The sequence below is a fragment of the Corvus brachyrhynchos genome, unplaced genomic scaffold (assembly GCF_000691975.1).
Source record: "Corvus brachyrhynchos isolate BGI_N302 unplaced genomic scaffold, ASM69197v1 scaffold103, whole genome shotgun sequence".
NCBI lineage: Eukaryota > Metazoa > Chordata > Aves > Passeriformes > Corvidae > Corvus > Corvus brachyrhynchos.
The window spans coordinates 3595179-3622158 of record NW_008237436.1 but is presented as its reverse complement, the minus strand read 5'-3'; the positions used below and the strand labels follow the sequence as shown (position 1 = coordinate 3622158).

At 38.1% G+C, this 26980-nt stretch overlaps 1 protein-coding gene and 1 long non-coding RNA gene across 7 annotated transcripts in view; one reads left to right on the top strand and one right to left on the bottom strand.

Moving 5' to 3' along the window:
• STARD13 (StAR related lipid transfer domain containing 13) overlaps nt 1–26980 on the bottom strand; it is a 329105-nt gene that overhangs the window by 208515 nt on the left and 93610 nt on the right. For 5 of the 6 annotated variants that reach the window (XM_017731330.1, XM_017731328.1, XM_017731329.1 and 2 more), the window contains 2 exons: nt 7182–7328; nt 2617–2751 (listed from right to left, as the gene is read on the bottom strand). In XM_017731330.1, the coding sequence (XP_017586819.1) occupies nt 2617–2751; nt 7182–7328 (282 nt within the window). The remainder of the gene's footprint in view (nt 1–2616; nt 2752–7181; nt 7329–26980) is intronic. The other variant, XM_017731332.1, reaches the window with a different exon arrangement.
• Nucleotides 18869–26164, top strand: LOC108445998. Its single transcript, XR_001861095.1, has 2 exons — nt 18869–19035; nt 20453–26164. It is a non-coding gene; the product is annotated as an uncharacterized LOC108445998 (long non-coding RNA).

The window sequence follows — 26980 nt, the reverse complement described above, 5'->3', positions numbered from 1 at the left end:
AGTACCGTCCAATTAAAAACCAGGTCACTAATTTCTCAAGAAATTCTTGCCTTCAGTAGGTTTCTAGACTCGCCGGTGCCCTAAGAAACATTTGTACTTTCTGCATTACCCTGCTCTTACTCCAAAACTTACAAAACTGATTGATACAAGGCACGGACTGTACTGATGACAATCTGTAGAACTGCTTTTTATCGTACAAGCATTTCCTGATTTTCAACAAAAAGAGAAAAGGAGACTTCAGAAAAGAAAAAAAACCCCAAAACTAACTTTCTCTGTCTTTCCTCTCACACACTGCTAGCCAAACAACAGTATTACTGCAACATCACTTCAAAAATATTTACATAGTACTAGTGGGAAGGCAGCTAAGATGTGATACTTGTACATGCCTGAACATTTGGCCAAGGTAAAAAACAAATAAAGTTGGCAAGTTTCTTTTTAATTAATTGTTATCTATTCCAACTAGAACAAGCAACAAATCAGAACAAATGTTCATGCTTTTGCAGAAATGGAAAATAGCAAAGTTATTTTCCAAGGTAAGGAAATAGCTAGTGGGAAGACAATAATGTTTTTAATTAGCAAGCCAGTGGAGCCAATCTTCAAATTTCCTTTTCAGTGCACAGGATTAGGTTCATTTAATGAAATAGAGAATTTTTATGGTGGCATGCAAATCATTCTTTGGTAGATGAATATGACAGTGTTCAAGATACCTTTAATATACTAGTTTTTGCTTTAATCACAATTGCATAGATAACTTAAAATAAGCACCTCATTCAGAGAAAGAGAACTTATTGGCTTAATGTGTAATTACTCCTAACACCTATTGGCCTAGGGATAGGAGGAAAAGAGAGTGGCACATGTGATGCCAATGTCTGGAAATGGCCCTGAGGTCCTTTGTGGAACTAATATGCATGGCAGAAAATTGCCAGAAAGTATGCTTAAGAACACATGGATAGTAACGCAGGATAACAGGTTAGAATAACCAGGATTTTGGAGACCAATTTTTTGGAATGATCATGCAGATACAGGCAATTTGACTGATACATTTCCATTTCAAAAAGCTTCTGATGAAGTTGTCTATCAAAATCAAACTATGAAGGAAGAATGACAAAAAAGATGTCAAGAAATTTTCATTGCTAACTAAAAGTGAAAAAAGAAGGTTAAGAATAATTGATTATTTTCTTTTACAGTGGATGGATATTACCTGACAGTCTCACGGACACATGTTCAGTACACTCACAAGTTAACTGGAAAATGGAGGAATAAAAAGGGACAGAGTTTTCTGATGATATTCAACTACAGAGGTTAATAAAAACAAAAACTGACTGCATATTGCTGCAAAAGGATCTCATGATGTTGAATGACTGTAAAATAAGCAGAAAAATGTAGTTCAATAACAAATACAGACACTTGCTGGGAAAAAAACCCCAAACAACAGCCTCAGGTATTCACTACTTCCTACAAGATGCCTGAGATTCAGTTTTTGCCAGTACAAGAATTACAGCCACAATAATAATTCAGTAACAACCTTACAGTAAGAAAAAGGTTTTGGTAGCACCTACTCCACAACTGAACTTTGGAATCCATTGCTACAAGACACTGAATATCAAAAGAACAAATGAATACAAATGAGTACAAAAGACACAACTAGAGGCAAAAAAGACCCTTAGGGGCTATTAATTACAAAAATGCAATATAGTGTCTGGCTTCAATGTGCCTGCATGATAAATACCTCAAAGGAAGTTTAGATGGCTTACTATCTGTTTACCATGTCCTTACACTTCTTTCCTGAATACCCAACACAGGCCATTGACACAGTGCTATAATTACCTTTGATTCAATACAGTGCAGCCCCTTTCTATGTTGCATGATGATCACAAGCAGTGCTGGCAAAAAAAAGTAATTTAAAACAGAGAGAAGAAACCATCTGCATTTTAGAACAAAGACACTGATCCTAAAGTTCCTTACATTTAGCTATTAGGAAAGTAAATCAAAGCCTTTTGAGAAAACCTTCTGATGGATTTTAACAGACTTTGATTGCAGGCTACAGCATCACCTTGTAAAAAAACCCCCAAATAAATATTGCTATTATTGGTTAGAAATAGGATTTAACTAAAACCAGAGCTGAACACTCAGGCTTGCAGAACACTCAGGCTTGCGGTGTGGAATTCACCATGAATCGGGCATAACCAACAGCCAAGCTGAAAGATCCTAAGGGTGTACTTCTAAAATAAGCCATGAAGAAAAAACTGTGGTAGTGGCACTGATGCCTGGAATCCATCACGTTACCTCCAGATGAATTACTCTAGAAGTGTCCGTTTCTTCCCCTTGACTATGAAGGCAACCCAGGTGACTAGTTCAGATGCAGAAGTTTTCATTAGTGGTCTAAAATCAGATGAGATGAATCCCATAGCCCTAGAGTCTCATTAACTGAAGTCCAATTTAACTTTTATCTGCACCTTTGCGAACCAAACTCTCCAAGTAGTGCAATATTTGCAAGAATCAAACATTTGATATGCGTGGAATAAATTATTTCAAAGAAATACACAGACAATTTTAATGATATATTGTAAATTTTGAGGTTACTGAACCTGTGAGTCAGATAATGTAGCTACTTACATCAGTTTTAGGTCGTGCTCCAGTTGACACTTGGTAAGGTAAACAATCTAGATCCTGGTAGTCTCCTCTTCTATATTTCCAAGATCCTTTTTCTTGATGATCTCCACAAAAGCCTGTCTCTACTTGAACAGGGCACTGTAAGAGAATTTAAAAAACCCTATAAATAAAGGCAAGTCATAAATATTTTTAATGTGAAGTCTAAGATAAAAACTTTGGAATTGTATCTTTTCAAAGCCTTTTTTTTCCTCTGATGTAAGGCAAACATTTAGTTTCAATTTTTTTTTTCTCAAAAGCACCTGCTGCATCATTTTTAAATTTTGCTAAGTTAGACATCCAGCCATTATGGTAAGTCGCCTCCTTAACATACATAATACAGCTGGAGAACTAATCAATAGTAGTACACCTTCCTAAACTTAAAGGACCTGAATCACTTTTTAGAAAGAGTTTTACTCAAATTATTTAAAACTATCTTTTAACTTTATTTCATGTTTACTTTTGTATGTTAAACAGAGACCCAGCAAATTCCCATTTTTAAATTACAGACTCCGAACTATTCAAATCCATTTTTCCATATTCCCCAAAACCTGGGGAGTTCTCACTTCCACACCATTTTTTGAAAGGTGGATGTCCTAACTCCTGGCCCACACTGAATGCAGTGTCAGGAAGAGACCAGCTGCACAACATCCCCCCAGATATCCTGGTTTGCCAAGGAATAACTGTGTGAGTGAGCAAGAAGCAATACATGCTGCAGTCCAGCAGAATTCATACTACAGATAATCAGGGAAACAGGATCATGGGTGCGCTGCAGAGCAGTCCCAAGCTGTTGGGTACAATCATTCTAATCAGCCCATTTTCAGGCTCTTCCCTTCCACAAGGTGACAAATTTGCTGCTGATCTTTAACAGCAACTGCCCAGCTCCCAGTTAGTACATTTTGCAGGTGTGCTGGTTTGGGTGTAAAATGAGGAGGCTTTGAAAAGGTGACAAAAGAATTAGTATGCCACCCCCAAAAAGTTTGAAGACAATATACTAATGCAAAAGAATTAAATGAATGTGTGAGTTAAAGAACAATTTTGTTCAATGAAAGTCTTATCTCTAATATAAGATGGGGTAATTATAATCAAACAGGATTTCCCTGTCATTCATGAATAATAAAGAACTAAAATGGAAAAAAATGTGATTTTCGTTCTTAAGATCTCCTGCTTTTTTCTGTACTGAAACTGACTACAAGATACTAAGTGGCAATGAAGCAGATACATTAAACAACGGGAAACACGCTGCAGCAAGAGTCATTTACCAAGTGCCTCCTTCTATAGTGCTAAGAAAGCTTTTTTCATAGGAAAGGTATAGATTTTAGAGGAGTGGAACTATTAAATGTGTTTTTCCAAAACCTAGCAATTTTGCTGTTAGTACATTCACACAGTACAGCTTTTTGCACTTGAATCATGTGTTTATAACATTGGTGAGAGAATGTTTCAGAAAATAATTTGATTATAGACAATTATTTATAATATTTTTTCTGGATCAGCAACTGAGGAATCCAGTCAGTGCCACTTCCTCATAATATTTGCCAAGAAAAAAATGACTAGTGTCATTCGTGGTTTACACAGACGTAGAAACAGATCACCCCTTAGCATTCATGTAAACGTTATTATGTTTTAGAAAACACCTTGAATTTGCTCACCAAAATGCTGCAAGACTCCCTAGTCTCACCCAATAGGTCCCATAATATTTATTCACCCAGTCGATTTTCATTAGCAAATATTTTGGCTTCTTCTGTAAAATTCTGTTCAAATGAGTACTATTAATAACAGATACTTTGACAACAGGAAAATGCAAAGAGTAAAAAAAATCAAAGAATTGTTGCCATGAATAGGTGAAAAATCCTTCAGTACAAAACTAGCTGGTTCAACCTAGTGGTTAAATTACAAAATATATTTCTGAGATACAGCATTTGCCATCAGAAATAACTCTGTCATCTGTTAAAAACTGTCCACACCCTCAAGAGACCAACTTTCAGAGCAGCTACTCCAACAAACCATGTTGCCACTCATACAGTAGTTAACTGCTTCGGAGATCTCAGGTACCCAAAGTCAGCCTTACATCTTTGAACAGTTCACCCAAAACCAGCGTCAATCATAATTTCTTGTGTGAGTACCCAGTTGAGGATAAAACCATATGAAGAACACAAAAGTGGTTCATTTTATAGAAGCAAAATTTACCCAGTTACTAGTAAACACATTTGAGATAGGCCTTCTTTCTATGCAAGTTACATTTTAAGTGACGAAAATAAAACATTTGGTATGTGTGGAACAAATTACAAGCTATAGTTAGAAATATGGTACAAATAGCATGAACTGATAGAATATAAACTACTCATACAACTTGTGTGAAAACCAGACTCTTATTTTTTCCAGTGCAACTGTCATTTTGAGATCCGCAGTATCTGTTTCTTCACAGTAAATTTAAGGAGAGATTTATGAGGATCTATCTCTTCTTTGACTATAAAGTAAGACTAAAGCCACCCGTTCTGAGGCTGAGGCAAATTATTCATTAATATTTAAATTAGAGCAGATGATTCCCTTGCTCTACAAATTCTTTTGCAGGAGACAGCAAATGGCATCCCATCATCAGTTCCACACCCGATTTTCCAAGACTCCTTTCTTGCTCTGATCTTTCTGGTCTCATCAGAAAGACTTTGTGTTAAGTGACCTGTCCAGCTTCTGTATTGAAATTGGCTCTTGGAAGTTTAAAGGTCACTTCCAGTTTGTCAAATCAGGCTACAATAAAATGGGGATGACTCACATATTTGCCTCTCCACAGACAACTAAAATGAAGAGATCTCTCCTATTCTTTAGAGTGGGAAGAATATGTGGCCTGATGAAGAGGACTGCAACTGCTCAAATATCATATTAAGCAAAACTAATTTTGGCACTGTTGTTAGAACATCCTCACACCCTAGAACAGGCTTTTGGTAGGAGGGTACGTCTCAGGGAAAAGGCTGGGATGAAAGTCCTGGCCTCTCTCTACTCAGAAGACGTCTTGCCACTAGGCTTCAGGAAGAGAAATGCAAGCATCTGGGATGCTGGTGATGGCATTCTCCATGCAACCATTTCTGATGATGCTGTTCTTATGTATCAAAGTTCATTTGAAAATGTTGCCTATTTAGATTTTTCTGCTGTTTACATGCAACATGCCCTTCACTGAATGCTTCAGCAAAGGATTTGAAGTCGCATCCTATCTATGCTATCTTCAAGGCATCACGGAAAAAGAATGATGCCTAAATGCTTCAGCAAAGGATTTGAAGTCGCATCCTATGATCTTCAAGGCATCATGGAAAAAGAATGATGCCTAGCCAAATAATGGCTTTTACCTTAGTAGAATAGGCACAGCCATAAAATAATGGGTGTCTGGATCACTGGTTACCAGACTGTCTCACAACGGGAGGTGTTTAAATTCTGATGGCTGGGATTTCACTTTCAGACAGAAAAGCAGACTACAGTGTCACTGTATTTTGACAGAAGACATTGAGCATTCTTCTGCAAGAAGACAGAACACTGTCCCTTAATAGGAAAATTAATTACAACATTAATTTTAATTACAGTTGGGCAAAGCTGGTTCTGACTTGCTGACATGTGCAGTAAGAATGAAAGGAGGAACAGCCATAGCCATTCTGTTACTAACACTCTCTCTGTAGAATATGGAAACACAAACTACAAAGTGCAAGATTCTGAGTGTCCTACCTAGAGAGACATGAACATTTACATTGTGATGATCCACACAGATGCTTAATTTAAGAATTTAATTCTACAAAATGAAGCAGCAGTGACAGCAAAAGCATTCACAAAAGACCACCTTCCACAAATTTCAAGCCAAGACTAATATTCAGAGCTGCAAATACACAAAAATTAAGAACTGAGTTTAATCATAGCCTGAAGCAGAGAAAAAACACTTCTATTTCTCATGCTGGTCACTCTCCATTACTTGCTTATATGAAAAGCCTTGCTTATTCAAGAATTACTAAAATAATATAATTGCTCCTTTAATCCCATTTGCCCTCAAAAATAAAAGCTTGAAAATCTGTTTGTCATTAACTGATGACCTATGTCATCACAAAATATTTGTAACTAGAGGTCTGCAGCTCTAAATCAACTATTCAAATAGAAGAAAGAAAGAAAAAAAAAATTAATTCAACTCATTGAAGATAATGTCTCTCTTGCTGTTATATCTTTAAATAAATATAACAACTATTAATAGGCTAGCACTTAAACTAACAATATTTTACTCTGAAAAACATGCAATCAAATATCCCAAAAAAAAAAAAAAAAGTGCTCAATGATTTTAAGAAAATTTACAAGTTTCACCCTATCAAATTTCTGGTTATTTGACCATTATTTGTCTAATGAAATTATAGATTTCATTTCATTGAGTGAAAACTTTAACTTAACCCTTATGCCTGGGATCCTCAGCCTATTCAGAAACACAAACTGTATCTGAAAACTATGGCTTGAGGAGTGTTGTAGCTAAATGTCAGAGAACATATCATATGACACACACACATTCTTACCAGTTGCTTGTGCCTTTTAGAAGAAGGAGTACTGGAGGGAGAAGAGCCAGCACTCAGAGCTTCTTCAATATCTAAGTTCAACTGTTCCAGTTTCTTCAAAAGCCATGACATAGAGTCTGGCCATTCAGATTCTTTTTCTGGTTGGGTCTAAAAGAAATCAAACATACGTGAAGTCTTAAAATATTCAAGCTGTTTGTAACTTAAAGATGCTTATTTTCTCTTCCAGCCCCCAAGGAAAGAGCCAACCCATTCTTTCCCTGTCCTTGAGGAACATTTTTCCATTTAGAAAGCTTCAATTATTGCTCCAATCCTGACGACACATATTCATAGCTGTTCTTCATACTCAAATGACTTCTGTATATCTGAACGGCTTTCTAACACCTCATCGTGGATGACCCACTGCTATTTCAAGCTAAGCAGAACCAAGACTAAAACTAAAGTCACTTTAATAACTCCTTAAGCTACTTCTATTTTAGCATCTCTCCACTTGACTTCTTGTTGTCAACCGGAAACAGAATATTGAAGGTCATCATGTGCACTGTATTATATTACTTACTATAATTCCAGACTTGTCAAATCTTGCAGCTTTCCTCTGCCCATATGGTGGGAATACTTTATTGATCACTTTGTCACTAGGATGCATCTTCCCTTTTAATCTGAAGAGATTTACTGTATAACAAAAATTTTACACCACTGCAGCATAATCAACAAAGATACTTTCCTTATTCTTTTGTTTCCTCAAAATCGTTTCCAGTACTGTCCTTAAACATCTTTCCATGGCAGTCCCTGTGTGTACTGCTTCATTATGCCTTGTTTTCCTTATTCACATCACCTTTAATGATTCACTATAAAAACCAGTCACAGTGACCTCCCTGGCATCACAGGCAGCTACTGCTCCCCAGAAGTCTCTGTCCTGAAGCTACTTCAGTTCTTTCATCTTCCTTCCTTTCACAAAAAATACATATATTTGCACAGAAGATAATTCCATAGTGAGCATGAGCAGACAAATAGTAATAATGCATTTACATCCTGCCATAATCCAAAGAGCATCATACCAACACTCCTCAAAACCTAGGGGAGATAGATGAATATTGTTACTACTCTTACCTGATAAATCTCTATGGTGCTTTGTTTCCTTAGGAGTGTTTCGCAAGTGGGACAGAAAGATAAATGTAATTGGCTCACTATTGTAGAAAAAACCTGTTTACAAATAGAATCCAGGAGATTCATTCCACTATTACGCTGACATGTAGTATTACTAATGGAATTACTCATCTTCTCCACAGTAACTATGGTCCCAAATAATCAGACACTGAGTCCCATATTAGCAACAGATGCATGTTCCCTTCAGAGGGGCCAATATTATCTCCATAGGTATTGTTTCAAAGCACAGAAAAATAAATATCCCAATTTTCAGTTTTCTAATTCTTTATTTGAAATTTCACAATTTTTTACAGCCTCTGAGTATTTCACCTGAAATGCTGTTATAAGTGCTAAGCTGTACTTCAACTTTACTGCTATTAAAATTATTTAAAGACATACTTTGATTGCTTCACATTGCCTTCCCAATCATTTCCAAGAAAACTGTAGGACGTTCCACAGAAAATGAGTATCAAAAGACACTCCTCATATTGAATCCATTCTGACTGAGACGACCTCACACAGGAAATGTGCATATTGATATATGTCCACAACACCCATTTGTAAACAAAGCAAATATTTTCCTTTGGTTATGCTTCCTCACATACTGATCTTTCCAATACTAAAGAATGCTCAAAAAAGGACTCAACAAAGACAAACATGGAAACCCACCCAAATTCCACAAACAATAATGTATAAATTCTGTGAAAATCTAATATGAATGTTCTATTTCTCAACACAGTTAAAATACAATTTATGAAAAAGGGGCTGTAAGCATATGTTTTCTTACTTACCAATAGTAAACAATTCTGAAGCAACGCACAGGGAAATGAGTAAAGTGTGCTTGATTTCTGTGAATATGCAAGAATTGCACTTGCCAGGTGACAAGCACTGAAGGTTACATTAGAAGTTTGGATTTCTGAGTTTAATAAGAAGCAGGAGCAACTTCCACAAGTGCAAACAGACCATTTTCTGTTCCACGACAGAAAAGAGTATTTTGAGGGGTGTTAAGAGAGGTGTCCCTAATTTAGCATTCTCCATAGAAAATAGAAAGATAAAAATTCATGAAGACTTCAAATTATTTCTAAGACACTCCAAACGTATGCAACAGCACACATGCATTGAAAAATACAGCTCCATGCATAGGGAAGCGCATTTTGCCTTTATCTCGACAAATATTTACCTACTGGAACAATACCTCCAGCATTCACTAATGTTCTTCCAAACAACTGTATGAGCCAAACCCCCTTATTTTTATACATTTCTTGTTTTAATGCAACAGAACTCAAACCACAGTCATTTCTAAAAAATACAAGTCCTAAGGAGTTTCACCAAACTATAAATCTCCTAGCATTATCCATTCAGTTCTTTTTTTTTAGTTCAATAAGACTCTATATTGTGTCTATTAAGGGGATGAGGAAAAAGATGGGGTTTCATTATCCTTGAAGATAAAGCCAAATGGGCCTAGTTAACAAATGCCATTCACTAATTGGAAATTTGTCACAAAAGCACCATTTGGAACAAATGCTGATTGGCCACGTATTTCAAAGGTTGCCTGAAATTCCTGCTAAACAGAAAAAACATGATGCTACTTACATTCAAAAATATACAGCCTGCACAGTAGGACTTCTAACCAGTGAATAAATTTTGCCTAATCCATTCATAAGGAACACAGCTCCACAGTGTTCAGCCCCAGTAACTAGTTGGACACTATCAAAGTACTCTGAGGATCTGAGTACCAGTGTTTCCTGCCCATAGCAACTGCAGAGGCAGTAGGGTCAGGGCACCTTTGGAAACTTTTGTGTCTTGCGCTGCAGAAGGAAAAAAAATCTCACTTTAAATTATCTAGAGAATTATGGCCTGCTTTATTCATTGGGTTTTTTTTCCTAAAAGGTTACAGGGAGAACACTTCTTTCCATATATTCTTAAGGTCTCCTTTCTTTGTTGGAGCCATAGCCATTCAGCAATGCATAGGAACACTGTTACCTTTTGAAGAAGCTTGAAAGCATAGAGACAGAAGTGCTTTACAGAAACACTTTTCACATGCTATCTTAGAACACAGAATCACAGAGAGATTTCGTTTGGAAAAGACCTTTAAGATCATCAAGTCCAAGAATTAACTCAGCACTGCCAAGTCTACCACTAAACCATCTCCCTCAGTGTCCCTACACATCTTTTAAACACCTCAAGGGATGCTGACTCCACCACTTCCCTGGGCAGCCTGTTCCAATGCTTGACAACCCTTTCAGTGAAAAAAATTTTCCTAATATCCAGTCTAAACCTCCCATGGTGCAATTTGAGACCATTTCCTCATGTCCTATGCTAGAGACATGAGCAGGTGTAAAAAGTGAGACCAGAGAATCCCTTGTCAAACAAATGTTTCAAGGCAGAGCAACACTGTCTATGAAGATCATGGCATACCTTAGGCCAAGAACAACTTAATGGCCTTGAAAGTGAACTCCTTTGCCATATAGATTTCTCAAGTCCCACATACTCATGCTAGATTAAAAAAAACCCTAATCATAAAACAAGCATCATCCTCTGTGGAAAATAGAAAATTAAGGGGTATGAACTTCCTTAAATCAGTTACAAATGCAGCTATTGTGCTTAAGATAGCTACTGTATAGAAGAACAAACCCAACTTTTTAAGATTTAGTAAGACATATTTAGCAATCAGCAAAACATAAAACTTAGTTGTATGTTGCTACTTCCTGCAGCAACCATAGCCTATTTTAGAAGAGCTTAATGACTTTGTTGCAAATACACATTCATATGTCTCCTGACTCTGTATTCATTTGCATAGCTGAAATTTCATTACTACCAATAACAAATTAGAGGTAAAACAGGGTGCAAGATTATGCTCAATCATCTAAACACTTACTTGCTCTTTTCTAACACTGAGAAGAAAATACGTTCCAGACATTCAAAGGTTAGCACCTTTTGGACCAAAGGCTCCTGCACATTGTTTTTCAGCTTTCAAGTGTTCTTCACTAATCTCATTCGGCAAAAACATCTCTGATAAAAGGCATATTTGTTTCAATGTTTGGTCATGAGGCTTACTGCAAGGGGCATAATAGCTGCCAGCAAATCTAAATTTAAACTGAAAGAATGTGGCAGAAATGAACAAGTCCATATAGAACACTCAGGGGTCAGGGTTAACCCCCGCTGCCAGACTTCATCCTATACTGGAAGTAGAAAGGCTTTCCAAGAGAAGGGTTATGAGAAAATTACACAACTCTAAATTTATCTGATAATTTGTGGCTTTCACTTTGTTACTTCAATAGGTCCAATTGTTCTGGTAATTAGTGTATTGTACAACTTCGGGTAGTAAATCAGTAATCTCCAAGTAAAAAATACCAATGCTATTTAACCCTCCTCCCTATTAAATCTGCTCAGATAAAAATTCTCTCCGATGTACAGTCTAGATCTGTAAATGATGATTTTGTGGAACAATTTCAGGGACCAAATATCATATTCTGCTCTTGCTGCACTGATGGGGATTCTCTGTTCTTAAAAGAATCTCTGTGTAAAAGAAGGTCTCTCAGCTGCTGACGGCTTTGCCTACAGGGACTGGGGGAGTAAGCCAGATTGATTCCCTATGCAAAATCCTTCAGAAAAAAAAGTGTTTAGAATACAAAGGACTCTTTCATTCAAAAACTAAATTTATGTGTGCCCTCTATATTGAAGATAAAATATTTCAAAGGGAATTTCCCTTCATATGCCACTACAGTGTTGCTTAAATATTTACAGAGCTGTTGGATGGACAACTAACTTGTGGCACCTTCATCCTGGAAAGCAGGTGAGTAAACTCAGCAGTTAGCAACCTGTTCACTTCTAAGAACTGTATGGCTATATATCTGAAATTATCAAGGAGGTCTCTTCAACCTCTCGAGTCAGCAGGCAAGGCCATGCACATAGGTTTCTGGGAAAATGAAAGCTCTTCAGGGATAGCACATAAAATTCAGAGCAATCCGGATCCTTCTGATCCGCAAAATATTCACCTATGATGAGCTGTAAGGACCTTAGCAGTTTTCCAGAAGAAAAGCTACAGAAATACTAACATGAAGATATGTGTTAATCTCTTTTAAAGGAAACACCTTTTCCAAATGAATCCTTTTTCCCTAAACTTATTATATTTACACTTCTTAAATACGCCTGTGTACAGAGCTTTGATTTCCTTCCTGTCCAGCCACTTTCTTTTTGGTGCTTTCCTGCCTGAGGGCTGCTGCTACAAGCTACTGATTTCTTCAGACAAGTTTTCAGAAGTGACACAAGCCATACCTGTATGAATGATGAAACCTTCTGTGTTTGATGCTCTAGAGCACACAAAACTGAATTTTAAACACACTTAAGGTTGTTTCTGGCTTTTTCTACATTTCCCCTTACAGCGGCCCCACAAAGTTCCCTTATTTTTCTTTCACTAAGCTCAACCATGCATTTCTATGATTTTATGTGTCTGTATTTAAGCACACCACTGTGTCTTTGAACAGTGAATACAGTAAAATATAAAAAATACTGCGGAAATACTAACTTCAAGATACAGCACAATAAGGATATATGCTTGGGTTTTTTAAAATGATTAATAGGTGCACAACCTGTTAGGGAGAAAAAGGAACCCAAAGAAGTGGTACTATGAGAAAATAATGTAATATAACCCTTACTTCATTATATGTATTTGACTACTTGACATTTCAAAGTCAAAGTCAAAGCAGCTCAGAAATGGACTAAATTATTTTTTATAACTGCTTTTATTCTTTCAGACAGTAAATTGGCAAATTTGACCTTTACTTTGTATTCAACACATTGATCTTGCACAGTGATAATGTCCATCGTATGAAAGAAAACAAAATTCTGAAGTCCTGTCTCTCTTAAGGATTCTTGCATCAGTTTTTAAGGAGTGTTGCTCTAAGCTAGGCAGGACAGGACAGAACCCGTTTTAGCAATGGAATCTTCCAAATGCTATGTTTATGGAAAATTTCCCAGATGAAGACACCTAAGCTAATTCCTAGGACTGAAGGCCACAAGCTGCATCAGCATGGTGTTTCACCCAAGACAAGAGAGAAATTGGAAGGGGAGAAGAAAGGAATTTAGTTGAAGAAAAGGTTTGGAGCAAAATGTTTTGGAAAACAGTTGCACACCACTGCAGAAGTTTTAAAGTACAGTAGCCCAGACAGTCTAATATGAAAATTCTGTTGCAGCTTCATTTTGTTTCCAGTAAAAGCAACTAGTTTTGTACTGGACTTCTCATTAAGAAAACCAACGACAACTTAAAATGGCACCTCATTGGTTTTAACATCAAATTATAATTTGGGTTTGCTTCAATTATTAAATTTTCCAGATTCTCAATGCCTACAGCATCTCCACCTTCTAACAAATTATGATGTCAAGCAACACCAAATTTCACAAACAGGCTGTTTGTCAAGCCTGTACTGATGACACATGCTACAGAACTGGCACCCGAGTGGCCAGACAGGCTGTCTTAATTGACATCTGCTTCTATTTCAGCATATGAATTATCCTCTCGGGTTATCCTACCTTCAGCTGCTTCACAACAGATGCCAGCTCATCATTTATCTATTCTACCATTTCCACCACCTTTGGGAGGTGAAGGAAGTGAACTGCACTCCTAGTCTCCCAAACACCTGCAGCAGTCAAATTCCTCACACTGTCCATGTTCATTTGGTTTGGCACCATCTGCAACAGTGCTTGCACCTGCACATCACAGTTAGTGACAATGTATGTCAAAATAGTTTACACACATAGGTATTAAGATACAAGTAACTTCTGCACAGAAAATTACTAATTGCAAAATCCACACTTACCATGACTCCCCTGGAAAATGTAACCAACTTGTGTCTGTTCACAGCAGGTATCTCCCTGCAGTGCTTCCTGACTAATAAATGCTAGGTTTCAGACTGGGTTCTACGAGACTGAGGGATCTCACACCACTAAATCCACAAAAAGTTACAGACCAGAATAAGTAATTTACAGATCCTTCTCCTCAGTGTGGTTAGTTACACCTTTTGAGACTGGGTAGGACTTAATCAGTTTTCCTAAATAAGAGTTCTCTCTTTAAAAAACATTGTGGTTAGAGCTGCCCAGGATGTGTAAGAGCTGGGCTCAGCTTCACCTTTGGCCTGATATATTTTATGTGCATTAGGGGGAAGGGGATGTACTTCTGAGTGACAGAGAAGAACCAGAAGATACCAACACTCTAGAAAACAACAGGGAAATACCTGTAAATCATCCCAAAGGAATTAGGGAGGGTTCCTCCCAAAAGGTGGTGCAGCCCACAGCCCAGCTGAAATGCCTCTATGCTTATGCACACGGCATGGGAAACAAGCAAGAGGAGTTGGAAAACACAATGCAATTAGAAAACTGTGACCTATCAGGGAAAGATGCTGGGACAGAACTGTAGTCAAAGGCTATGAGCTTTTAAAAAGAGATGTACAGGTGAAGAGGGACAGGGGTTTTGTGCTCTATGTAAAGGAAGGAATAGATTGTGAAGAGGTGCCTCTGAAAAACAGCCACAAACAGGTTGAGAGTCTGTGGGTAAAAAAATCAAAGACAGGACCAACAAAGGACACTTGTGGTGGGGGTCTGATCAGGGGGAGGAGACCAAGCCTCCTGCTTCAGATACAGGAAGCATCACATCAGCTCTCATCCTAGTGGAGGACTTTCATCACCCAGGCATCTGCTGGGAAAGCAACACAGCTAGCTGTAAGAAATCCAGGAGAATCCTTGGGTGCATTGATGACAACTTCCTGGTCCAGGTATTGGACAAACCAACCAGATGAGAAGCACTACTGGACCTGGTGCTCACCACTGTGGATGAGCTCATTAAAGGGGTTAAGACCGGAGGCGATCCAGGCTGCTGTGACCATGCCCTCGTTGTGAGCTGACAGAATCAATTAGCTTGGAAAAGACCCTGAGTTCAACCTACAATTGAACACCACCATGTCAACCAGACCATAGCACTGATTGCCACATTCAGTCTTTTGTCAAACCCTTCCTGTTCATGATCTTGAGGAACACGGGCCTGGTGAGGAGCAAAGCCAGGGCCATTAATTTGGAAAAAAGGACACCAGTAGTTAAAGTAACATGAACTAGAAAACAGTAATTACAGATAAAAATTTTAACCGAAAATGATTCTGTGACCCATGAAACATTCTGGAGATCCCATCCATAAACCTTATGAAAGGTAAAGCAATTTTGGGGAGGTTTTTCACGTTGGGAAAAAGCCTTCAAAAGTGCTAGGGGAAAGCCAGCAATGAGCTTATCTAAAGCATGAAGCACTGGAGCCTCATGAGAGGAAGCACTTGTGCCTTACTTTTGCTGCTGGACCCAGAATGAAGCGACCTGTGTGGCGTGTCCCCATTTGGAGCAGGGCCAGCACTACTTCCCCTGGAGCAACAGGAGCCAACATGGGTGCCCTCCTCCCCTCCCCTGCCAGGCTCCAGCTGTGAAACAGCACAGGTGATTTATTCCACTGTTGACTGGGGTTTTGTCTAGTTTTTATTGGTAAAGCAATACAAATTGTTTAATACAGCAGTTGAATTAAGCAAGGCTTTGTCTGCTGCCTTCACACACTGGCAGCCACGGTGATCAGTCACAACTGTCAGAGCTCACTTGGACACAAGTTGATGCTCGGTGTGTGGGCACTCAAAGGCACCGAGAGCTGGGAATCAATCCCTCTGCTGGCACCAGGGCTGCCTGGCAATCCAACACACAAGCTGAGTCATTTCTTCTAAAAATACCAGTGTCAGTGTTTCCTTGAAGGACTCTGGAGCAGATTCTAAAGATTAAGATGGTAAAGACAGAGATCTCACAATATCTGGCAAATTTCTAATTGTAAAGAAAGAGACACCAAGTGCCAGCATACTTTTATTTAAAAAAACTTGTGTAGGTAACTATAACCTTAACACTTTTTTATCTTAAAATACCCACATTCCTGTTTTCAGTTACTGGAATTTTAAAAATTCTTATCTACAGTGAAAGAATTTCCAAGAAAACTGGTACTGCAGAACGTCTCCAAGTACTTTGGAACTTCAGCTATTTTCAAAGTAAGCTGCTTCTTTGGTATATACATTACACACAAAAACATAACTCATAAAAGCACTGTTGATAATACAAAACCAGTAAAATCACAGCAATACTATCATCGTATTTATGACAAGCTACCAAACAAAAACCTCAAACCCATTGAGGAGGATTAAAAGGATGGTCTTTCTAAAATTCACAAGAATTCATGGAGTTTTGTCAAATCTGACATTGTTCCCTGCCCAAGTTCTTACAATGCACTAATGAGAAGATGTATTAATGCTCGTAAGCCACTTGGATACAGAAATCTGAAATTAATGAAACAAATAAAGAGCAAAAGGCACCTTCTGGAATTCAAGGGTACTTAAGGACAAAGATGAGAAAGCTTGGCAGAAGGGATGCTATTTTTAGCAGCTAAGGATAGGTGGTGATGGGACAATGGATGGAACATGAATTTATGAGAGGACAAGAGAATATATGATAATTGAAATAATGTAAACCTTCTAAATTATATCCTGAACCAATTTTCATCAAGCTAACAATGAAGAGAGAGCATTAATCCTGAGCCCAGAAAAGTAATTAGGCATGATTCCCAGATCTCCGCTGGAAGTTTGACACCCAAGTATCCAGGTTTAACCACTGGGCTTCAGTATTATTCAAAAACTATTCAGATGCCATCTATGCACTTGCTGTAAGTATTTAAGGACGTTTGAATGCATTTTAAAAATCCATTTAAAAAAACTGTTGAAATTTCTAGAACAACAAAATTAACAAAAATAATGTAGCTCATATTGCTAACATTATTTCAAAAACTTGTATAATGCAAAGATTATGTTTTTCTTAAAGAAATGCAACTACAGTTGCTAAACATTCCAGTATTATCTCAGATTACTTAAATTCATTAAAACTTACACTTATCTGTTAAATAACAAAAAAAATTATGACAAGTAATAGCTGATGTGTAAGGGGTACAAGAAATTCATCCAAGTTTCCCCATATTACTGTGAGGGTGGTGAGACACTGGAACAAGTTGCCCAGAGAAGTTGTGGATGCTCCATCCCTGGAAGTGTTCAAGGCCAGATCAGACGGAGCTCTGAGCAACCTGGTCTAGTGTACAGTATCCCTGCCCACAGCAGTAGTGTTGGAACCAAATGATCATTAAGGTCCCTTCCAATCCAAACCATCCTATAATTTTATTATATCCATGTAGTTCCACAAAAATTCTTGTGGTTGTCCCAAAATAATATGCACCTGCAAATTTACAAACACCATGGTATCTTCACACCAAATGACAGCTAACACATGCTTTAATTGTTCTATGGCATGCGCACTAAAAATGTCATGTAAGATTTGCAAAGAAACCGAATTTTGCAACAGCAGCTCTTGCAGCAGCAGGGAACCTCGCTGGGACTCGAGGCAGTAGCACCATCCCATGAAAGGCTGCACAAAGGCTTCCTCCTCCAAAAGTCAGAGGAGAAAGAACAAAGAAAAGGTTTCTCCAACCAAAAATGAATTAGTGAGCATTAGGACCTGCAGGCCACCAGGTTTTCTCAGATCCCTCCAAATAATCTGAGTAGCGTACTTTACAAAACTCCAAAACCAAACAAACAGACAAACAAAAGCAAAACCAAGAAACCCCCAAAACAAAAGTGTTGCTTTTCCCGATCCTTCTCTGGGGGAAGCATTATTTCACAAAAAAAACCTAAAACCGAAAACCAAGAAACTCCCCCGAAAACAACCCCACGAATCGTTTCCACACGCTCGTGCTCAAGGCCACAGCACTCCGGGCCCCGGGGCAGGGCGGGGGCCAGATTGCCTCATTTGAAGCACAAATCTTCAAAACTGCATGAGAAAAAGGTGTCAGATAAGTTATCATGAGACCAATTATATCTCCTGTTTGTATTATTCAAACACCTGGAAGTGAAATATAAGACAAGGACACTTTGCTAGAAAGTAAATCAGTTTTGGCATTAATCTTGGTCTAGTTTCTTCTGCATGACAAAAGATTGTGACCCAGATTGCTAAGTCAGCCATGTCAACACAGCTTATTCAGTGGGAGAGACAGCTGAGGGGCTTGTCTTTGGTGGGTTTGGATACAGTTCAATTTGAAATGACTCAAGCAAATGTCATTTAAGATCAACCTATCTTCCACACCTTCATTTACCCTTGAAAACAGAAGCCTGCTCCTGCATTTCACAACACTTAACAGCTTGGTCATTTTACTGGGCTGAACTAAGTGGCTAAAATCCATAGCAAAAGGATCCTTTCCCAAATATTTGAATTGCAAAGAGGTGAAGCTGTGGCAGCCACCAAGGAGTGAAGAGACTTGGCCACCTTTAGAGACAAAGTAATTAGCAGGCATAGGAGTTTAGATTACTGAGCCCTACAATAAATGCAAGAGGTCATCAAATACCTTCAAGGTTTCTTTTCTCTATTTTATTATTAAACCCCCCTGTTTTCATGCTAACAGAAGTTTTCAATTTTCCTTGAAAATAAATTTTAACTGCCCGCCCCGTTACCTTCAGGGCCGCAGCGGCCCCAGGGACGGGAACGATGGAACGCCGGGATGCCCGGGCCCTGAGGGGCCTCCGAGCTGGCCCTGCCTCAGGCTTGCCCCGAGAGCCTCCCCCGTGGTGTGGAAAGTCTCCCAGCCGGGTCTGGCTTTGCCCTTCCAGTAAGTGACTTTTCCATAGCGCCCTGCCTCAGGTTCTCCGTATGTCAGAGCACTTCAGCTAGAAGGACCTGCCTCATGCCTTGGTTGGGCGTGCGGAGGCTGCTGCTGCTTTGGCTGCACAGCTAAGCAGAGATACACAAGGCTTAAAAACAATCTAAAGACAAGCAGATCTTTCATTTCTGGGCTCCTCAGTGCAAGAGAGACACAGACCACCTGGAGCGGGCTCAGCGGAGGGCTGCAAGGGACTGGAGCATCTCTCTTCAGCGGAGGATTGCAAAATGTATCAAGGGACTGGAGCATCTCTCTTACAAGGAAAGGCTGAGGGAGCTGGGCCTGTCCAGCCTCGAGAAGAGACAACTGAGAGGGGACCTAATCAATGTCTATGAGTATCTGAAAGGAGGTGTCAGAGGACGGACCAGGCTCTGCTCCGTGCTGTCAAGCAATAGAACAAGAGGCAAGGGGCAGAAACCGATGCACAGGAAGTTCCACCTGAACATGAGGGAGGACTTCTTTACTGTGCAGGTCACCCAGCACTGGAACAGATTGCCCAGAGGGCTTGTGGGGTGTCCCTCACTGGAGATATTTTCAGAAATATTTCTGCAATTGCATACACTGAACAAAAGTTCCTTCTTTTATGTTCAAGGCTACAGTTGCTACCATAAAAGCATTGCACTTAAAACTGGCTAACTGCACCTCTAAATAGCTACACACATTTCTGAAAATTAAATCTGTAATTTTCTGCATGGGAAATCTGCCCCTCTGTCGTAGCTGACAGATGTCAGAGTAAAATGTGCTCAGTTGAGACTGATTCTGTTTGACTTCAGGAATATAATTGTGTCAAATCTGAGGTATGAATAGATTGCCTTGATTTCAATAGTTTCATGAATAATAGGAACTGCATAGATAATCTGAGACAGTTATCAGTGCAAAATGTGCCCAAATTCTCAAGGCTAGGCAGCCCTGGCTGTCAGAAGCACATAATTCTGAAATTATTTGTGTTTGAACCATTTGATTGTATCACAGTTTGCCTTGGGTCAGTTGATGACTTTTGTTAGTTGTGAGACAGCCTGAATTCAACTCTGATATTTGAACGCGAAAGGAGACTTCCAGGCAAGAGAGAAAATTCTCCAAACTTCTAGACTTCAGAACAGCTCAAGAGATGAATGTCTAAAATTAAGCATTTCTGAAAACACTAAAGATTTGCTTATTTCATTTGACATATAGAAATGAGTCTGAGTTGGCAGATTTGGACAATCTTGTCTTTTATCTTTCTTGGTGATGGAAAAGGGGCTTTTTTTTCTTCAAAGTCCATTACATTTTGGGCATGAAATGGAAGGATGTGGGTAGGGAGGAAGAATAGAAATCCTGGATGCTTCAAGTCAAAGTCAGGCTGTAATTGCAGTTCCTTTCATTACAGAGTGAACGCTGGCAAAGCGTCAGATCCAGATGTGGAGGATCAGCCTACTAATGTTGACATCATGACACTCAGGAGCAGCTGGTAGAGCAGAGAATCAAGGCTTTGAAGCATGAATTTGGATCATGTTACAGCAAACAGCTCTTGGTGCTGGGGAAACCTAATTTTGATTGTGGTTCTTTGTTGTCTGGGTCAATACAAATGAGAATAAATGTAACTCCCAACTTCTATTCCTCTGTAATAGATAAAACTGAAACATTTTGGACTACATCAATCAAAGTATTTTTAAATACCTTTTAAAAATTAGTTCTCATGTGTTTTCCTTCTGGATAGTCTAGTTTTCTAGTTTGATTTACTTTTTGTAATAGACCTTTCCTCACTGTTCATTACAGGAATTTATAGCTTTAATTAACTGCTAAATGTACATTTTTTCCAACTTTTCTCCATTATATTTTAAGGGTACTTATAGATATAGTAATTATACTTTTAAATAATTCTTTCATATTTTCTTTTTTCTTTTTTTCCTTGGTGTTTTAAGAGAACAAAACCATAGTGTTCTGGCTTTGTGTTGCTCAGCTGCTGTTATGTCTCTCCCACAACTTTTGAAAAGTTCAGATACCTTCAAGCCAGTTTAAAAGACGGGAAGGAGTATCAGAGAGACCCTAGTTTAATCAAAATTGTGACTGTCAAGAGACAAAAGTGATGGCCCGCTATAAAACCAAGGATAACAGCCGGTATAATTTCTGAGTAGCTGCTGATGAATTTATGTGCTAATTGGCCAGGCAGTGAAAAGGTACCACTAGCTAAAGCACATATTGATCATCCCTTGCTGGAGTCATGGAGGGGGCCTGGGGACATTCTGGGGGAAGGGAAGTAAAGAAGACATAGGCAGTGTTGGGAAAATAGTGGGAAGTAGAAACTGGAAATAATGCAAGAACAGGAGAGGACTGGAGTATGATGGAAAGCAGTGAGAGGTGTGGAGTAGTTTGGGAAGCAAGAGCTGCTGAAAGGGGTGAGGCTGGAGGCATTAATTCTGCAGAATGTCAGGGTGGTAATCTTAAATCTGAAAAGCATTTTAGAACGATTAATTAGTTTTCTGAGATAATCATCATGGGGTGATTAGGTGAAGTCTGTAGAAACAGTAGGACAATAAATTTCCACTTCCTATCCTGAGATGCTTGATTTTATAAATGACTTTTCTTCCCTCATGGAGGGCAGTTGGTCTCTGATCGAGAAACTGAAGAAAAATACATTACAAAGGTTGTTCAGAGCTTATTTGCTGATTTTATAGGATTTGTGTCACTCATCCCGCATGCTCTTTTATTTTTTTCATAAGCAGCAAAGGAGTTTCCCAACAGCTTCCGCTTAGGTGTCATCCCTGCGAGGTTGCTCCTTGCAGAGCACTCAGGGAGTGCAGTGAATTCATTAGATGCCTGTCTCTAGTGGCCAAGGATCAAGACAGGGATTTAGTTAGTCCCTTTCTGAATGTTAGGCAGGGGGAAGAATAGTGGATTGAAAACAGCCACATAAAGGAAAATTATTTTTTGTGGCAAAATTGCAGCAGATGAGTATGTTTTTGAAAATCTTTTTTGGAAAAAGCCCAGTCATTGGGAATGAGGAAGGAATCAGTGTCTTTTCCTCAACTGTGTAAGAAATATATGTGCTTCATTTGACAGCCTGCTTTCTCTATAGCGTGGAAACTGGATACATTCCCTAACACCCAGATAACATTCTGCTGATGTCTTAACTCCGTGTTAAGGCAAGTTGTGCTGTGCACCATCCCCACTTCCACTCCTCCTGGTCTTCCTACTACATTCCCTGTTTCTCTGGAAGAAAATTATAAGAGCTGCAGGCATACTCCACCAGGCCCCATGGATGATCAGGAACCATAGAGACTTAAATATCTTAGTGCCAGAGAATTAATAGCCTAAACTATAGAGATTAGATTTCACTCCTCCCTGCCTAGTAAAATGAGCAAAAACTTTCAACCTGGAGAAGCAAAGAGTGTTACACATAAAATTTTGAACAAGCCATTGGCTGTATCAGGGACATGTCTTGCAAGTCACCTCTCTGTTTTTCTGTTTGGGTTTTTTTTGCTATCTTTTGTTTGGTAAACTGTTTCTGCTACCTGCCTATGCTAAAAGCCCCAGCATCAGGTGTGCTACTATAATAACCTGCTGTAGTTTATACTTTTTCTTTTTTCTCTAAATGACAAGAAAAGCCATGACAAATATAGAAACTAAGAAGCTGAAGGAATTGGGCAGAATTTAAATGCTGAATTAAGATCATCACTTAATGCATTTGTCTGTGCATTCATAGAATCCTTAATCCCTTATTAATTTATGTAGTGTGTAGTCTTATATTTTTAATTATTAATGCTAGTTACATACCTATAGTGTTCAGAATTTGAACTACATTTTTTCTTTCAGAGATTAGAAACAGACATAAGTACCATGTGAGTGATCAAAACAACTTTCAAAACTTTAACTAGTCATGGTATTTGTAATTGTTAATGGTATTTGTAAAGGCCTGAAGCCCTGTCTTGCTAGAATAAAAAAAAAAAAAAAGGAACTGTGAAGTAAATGCTGTATTATTACTACATAATACTGACTGCATATAGTGACTGCATATATGCATAATACTGAGCACATAATATTTTGCTTCCCCTGGACATCTTACTTTATGAAGACTCTTTTGTGGCTTTTTTAGTCACAAACAGAAACAAAATAGTGATTATATATTTTAGCATGTCCTTTTTAGCTTGGAAAGAAGATACTGAGTTAAAACCCTAAAACACCTTCTGTTAAATAAATCAGTTTGATCTCAATTTTTGAAGAAAAGTTGCTTTGATAAAGCGGCCTTAGGCATCGTTCCTGAAGGAAAAGAATGGCTCTGTGTTCCCAGAGCTTGTAAACATATTGCTTGTGCCGTGTAAGTGTTTTTGTATAACACATAGGTTGGAAAATGAGGCCTAGAGCTCCAAAAAATCTTATCTTGCTGTAAGAATATGATGGTCACTAAATAGCAAAAACTACTGTTACCAGAACCTTAAGGTTCAGTCACGTTCTCTCTCCCTTGCTTCGGACGTCTGCTGCTGGAATAAGAAGGGTTGAGGGAGAACAGTGACGTGTAGCAACTACTTTTATAATATACAGGAGTTTTGCAAAATCTTCAAAATACAAATGCACTGAAGAAGTTCTGAGGCAGGTGAAGCTGAAAGCATGAGCTTTCACTTATCAAGCAGAGATTTAGCCTGACCATTATTGACTCCCAGTTCTAACATAGCTTGTATTTTGGAGTACTTTAGTTTTATTTTCATTTGCCTGGCTCTTTGTGAACTACCTTAACTGAAAGCATTCAAAAATTCTGTTTATCCTTGTTAAGGTATTTGGTAAGCTTTATTTATAAAAGTAATGGTTATTGAAAAGAACAGGAAAACGTTGTTTGGAATTACTAGGAGAATTTTAAGAAAGAGTGAAAAAAACCCCCTGCTGTGGGATGATTTCCAGCATTGATAATTCTATTCATACATATTTCAGTTCCCTGTGATATGGCATATTTTAGAAAAACCCCATCAACCACAAAAATCCACATAAAAAGGTCTATTGGTGTAACTCTACAAATAACTGAAAACAAACAATTCCTAGGCTAATTCAAGGATTTCAGCTAGTTTCTCCAGTTACGTAGTTCAAACAAGTGCATTTTGCAATGCAGAAGACTTAACAGTAGCACTAATAAGCAAAATCTTGCTAGCAAAATGAGGTATAATGTAGAATTGCAAGATTTGCAGGTTCAGGAAGATCTCTAGATATCCTTGAGAAGAAAGTTTTATGTATGTTTCGGGTATATCTAAACACACCAGGAAGGTTGGAAGGATCATAGTTTGTATTTTAGCACTTTGCCTGAATGCAACACTTGAGGAACTTAAAAAAGTGACAAGTTCTCCCAATTGCTCTCCAATCCTGCTCACCTCTGTATAGTCCCAGTATGATATTGCTACCTGTAAAGAAAACCAACAAAACAAACCAAAACCCAAAACAGTAACAAAAGGAATTGGGCTAGACAGCTCTTAGAGGGAAAATGTGCATAAACTGATCAATGTACAGTTTAGCCCTGCTGGAAAAACCCTGCTTAGACAGTGTAGAAACCAGCCTAGTTGCAACCCACCCAACGTACATTTGAATTTAAAATTTAAAATGCCAAAGTGATAGCAATTTCATATCTTACATTATAAGTGATATTTTTTCATATAATTGGTATTTGTCAATGCATCAAGCTTGATTTACTTTTCAAAGACAGCTTAATTCTGACAACTTTCCTCTGGGGAAAATACCTTTACCTGCCAGTTAGGCTATCCAAGCTCCTTAGTAGCCCACCTAGCAAGCTGCTGGAGGCTCCTGACATATCACACCCAGGGTAAGGAATTATTCACTGTCATGGAGAATTTTGAATCTTTGGGGAGTTTTTTTCTGAACTAGAGTAACCCCAAATTTAAAGAGAATTACTTCCTTTGCAAAATGGAATGCTTTTATTCATAATGTTATACCTAGGAGGTTGAGGTTTTTTGATATATACTGCCAATTTTAAATTGGATGCATAAACCAAATTTTCCTTCTCAAATTTGTACAGTTTTCAACCTCATACTTGCTACTCTTATGGATTCATTTTAATTTGCATTAGAATTAAATGCAGTGTGTTCCAAGCTGCTTGTGTGAGCACTCCTTAGTATTTGCAATCATTTGAACACAAATTACAAATAAGAAAAAAAGCACCCATCAAGAAGGTCGAGTCATCTTTTTTTTTTTTTTAGCTTAGATATCTTCATTCTGTTTAATGCAACTTAAACTCATCTTCTTAAGAACTTTGTATAAAGCTGGAAACACTGCACACAGGAGATCTGAGAGCATTTAAACTGAATGTATACATTCCAATTTATAGCAATTCTTACTAGAGTTTGCTGTTATTTTTTGTTTGTTTTTACTTGGAGAAGTGGCAGTTTTTAAGTTTGCTGTCTGTTATTCGCATGCAAAATGCAGGCTTTGTCATGTCTGAAAAGTTTGGTTTCAAAAGCATTTTCTGAACTTGTATAATTTTCCTTTGCCTTTATTTCAGAAAGACATGAGTTCATCTCTGCTTGCTTGGAATATTGGGGGTTTCCCACTAAGGCTTTTTAATACCCTTTTTCTCTTTTAATTTTTTTGGTTTTTTTCTTAACCTCCGTGGCATTATGTGTCCCCCAAGACAAGGCTTGGACAACTAAAAATAGCACGTGATCTGTACTACACAAAACACAAGGGTATCTTGATAGCCCCTTGCATTAGAAATGCATCATAGTATTGCAACTTTTATTTAAAAAAAACCCTAGGGTCTTTGGAATGTTTCTGTCTTCCAGGGGTAATCTTTTTTAGTTTAATCATCTTTTATCTCACAAACATAATCATTTTCCATATATCACCATTTATTTGTAATACCGTGGTAAACTCTTTAACACAGCAGATAAAAGCACAGCTTGAGGTGAACTCTTGGAGTCCAGATCCTTAGTTGCAGAAATACTTGGTACTCCACTTTCTCTCAGTTTAGGCACCTATCTTGGCATGTTAATAACAGGCAGTCTGTTTATTCTTTCTTCTAGTTACTGGCTTTGTGTACTTTTCTCTTGATCTTGATATGTGATGTACATCATAAAGAATAAAATACATACAAGTTGCAGTGTTATATTCTGTTGTTCCTTGACAGGTTTAGCAGCTTTTTTTACATTTTTATTTAAGTAAATCAGACCCCAGACTAACTGCCAAGGCTTTTGCCATAGTGAAAAGTCATTATTAGGTAAATACTGAAATGTCACCATTTTAGTGGTTGAATAGAAACAACAAATGGTAGCTGCAAACCTTACAGTAGTTTATCTATGATATCACTAATTACTTTGCCACAAAGATTAGGTTAAAGCCAAACAAAGTTCCTCTGCACATATATTAAAAATGAGCTGTTAAATCTTTGACACTAAAACATGATCTATTCTAGACCTGATCTTTGAAACATTGGATTGATAGTCTAAATGGCAAAGAATTTCAGAATCCATAGAAAGCACACATAAAGAAAGCCCAGTAGTACAATAGAAAAAGACTGGTGAGATTTTGCTGAAGTTAATTTGTGGAAGAAAAAATATTTCAAATGCAGACATTGACTTCAATGTCCTGTCTGATTTATTTCAGGAGAACTCCAAGCTAATTCAGAGGAGATTTCCCTTCTCTGCACTGCAAAAGTCTTAGCTCTGAGATAATTCAAAACTAGGCAAGAGCTTTACAAGAGCATCAATTTGAACAAAAGCTTGGATAGAAAGAACAATCTGTTTCCATTTTTATTACAATTTGAAATACTCCATACTTGGAGAGATTGTTAAGGAAAGGCTTGAGGCTGATGACACTTTCCTACAGAAAGCAACCACACAAGAATGTTATAAAATGAAATCTCAGATCCATCATCCTAAACTCTCTATGAAGTTCATGACATTTAAAACACATTTTTTATGTT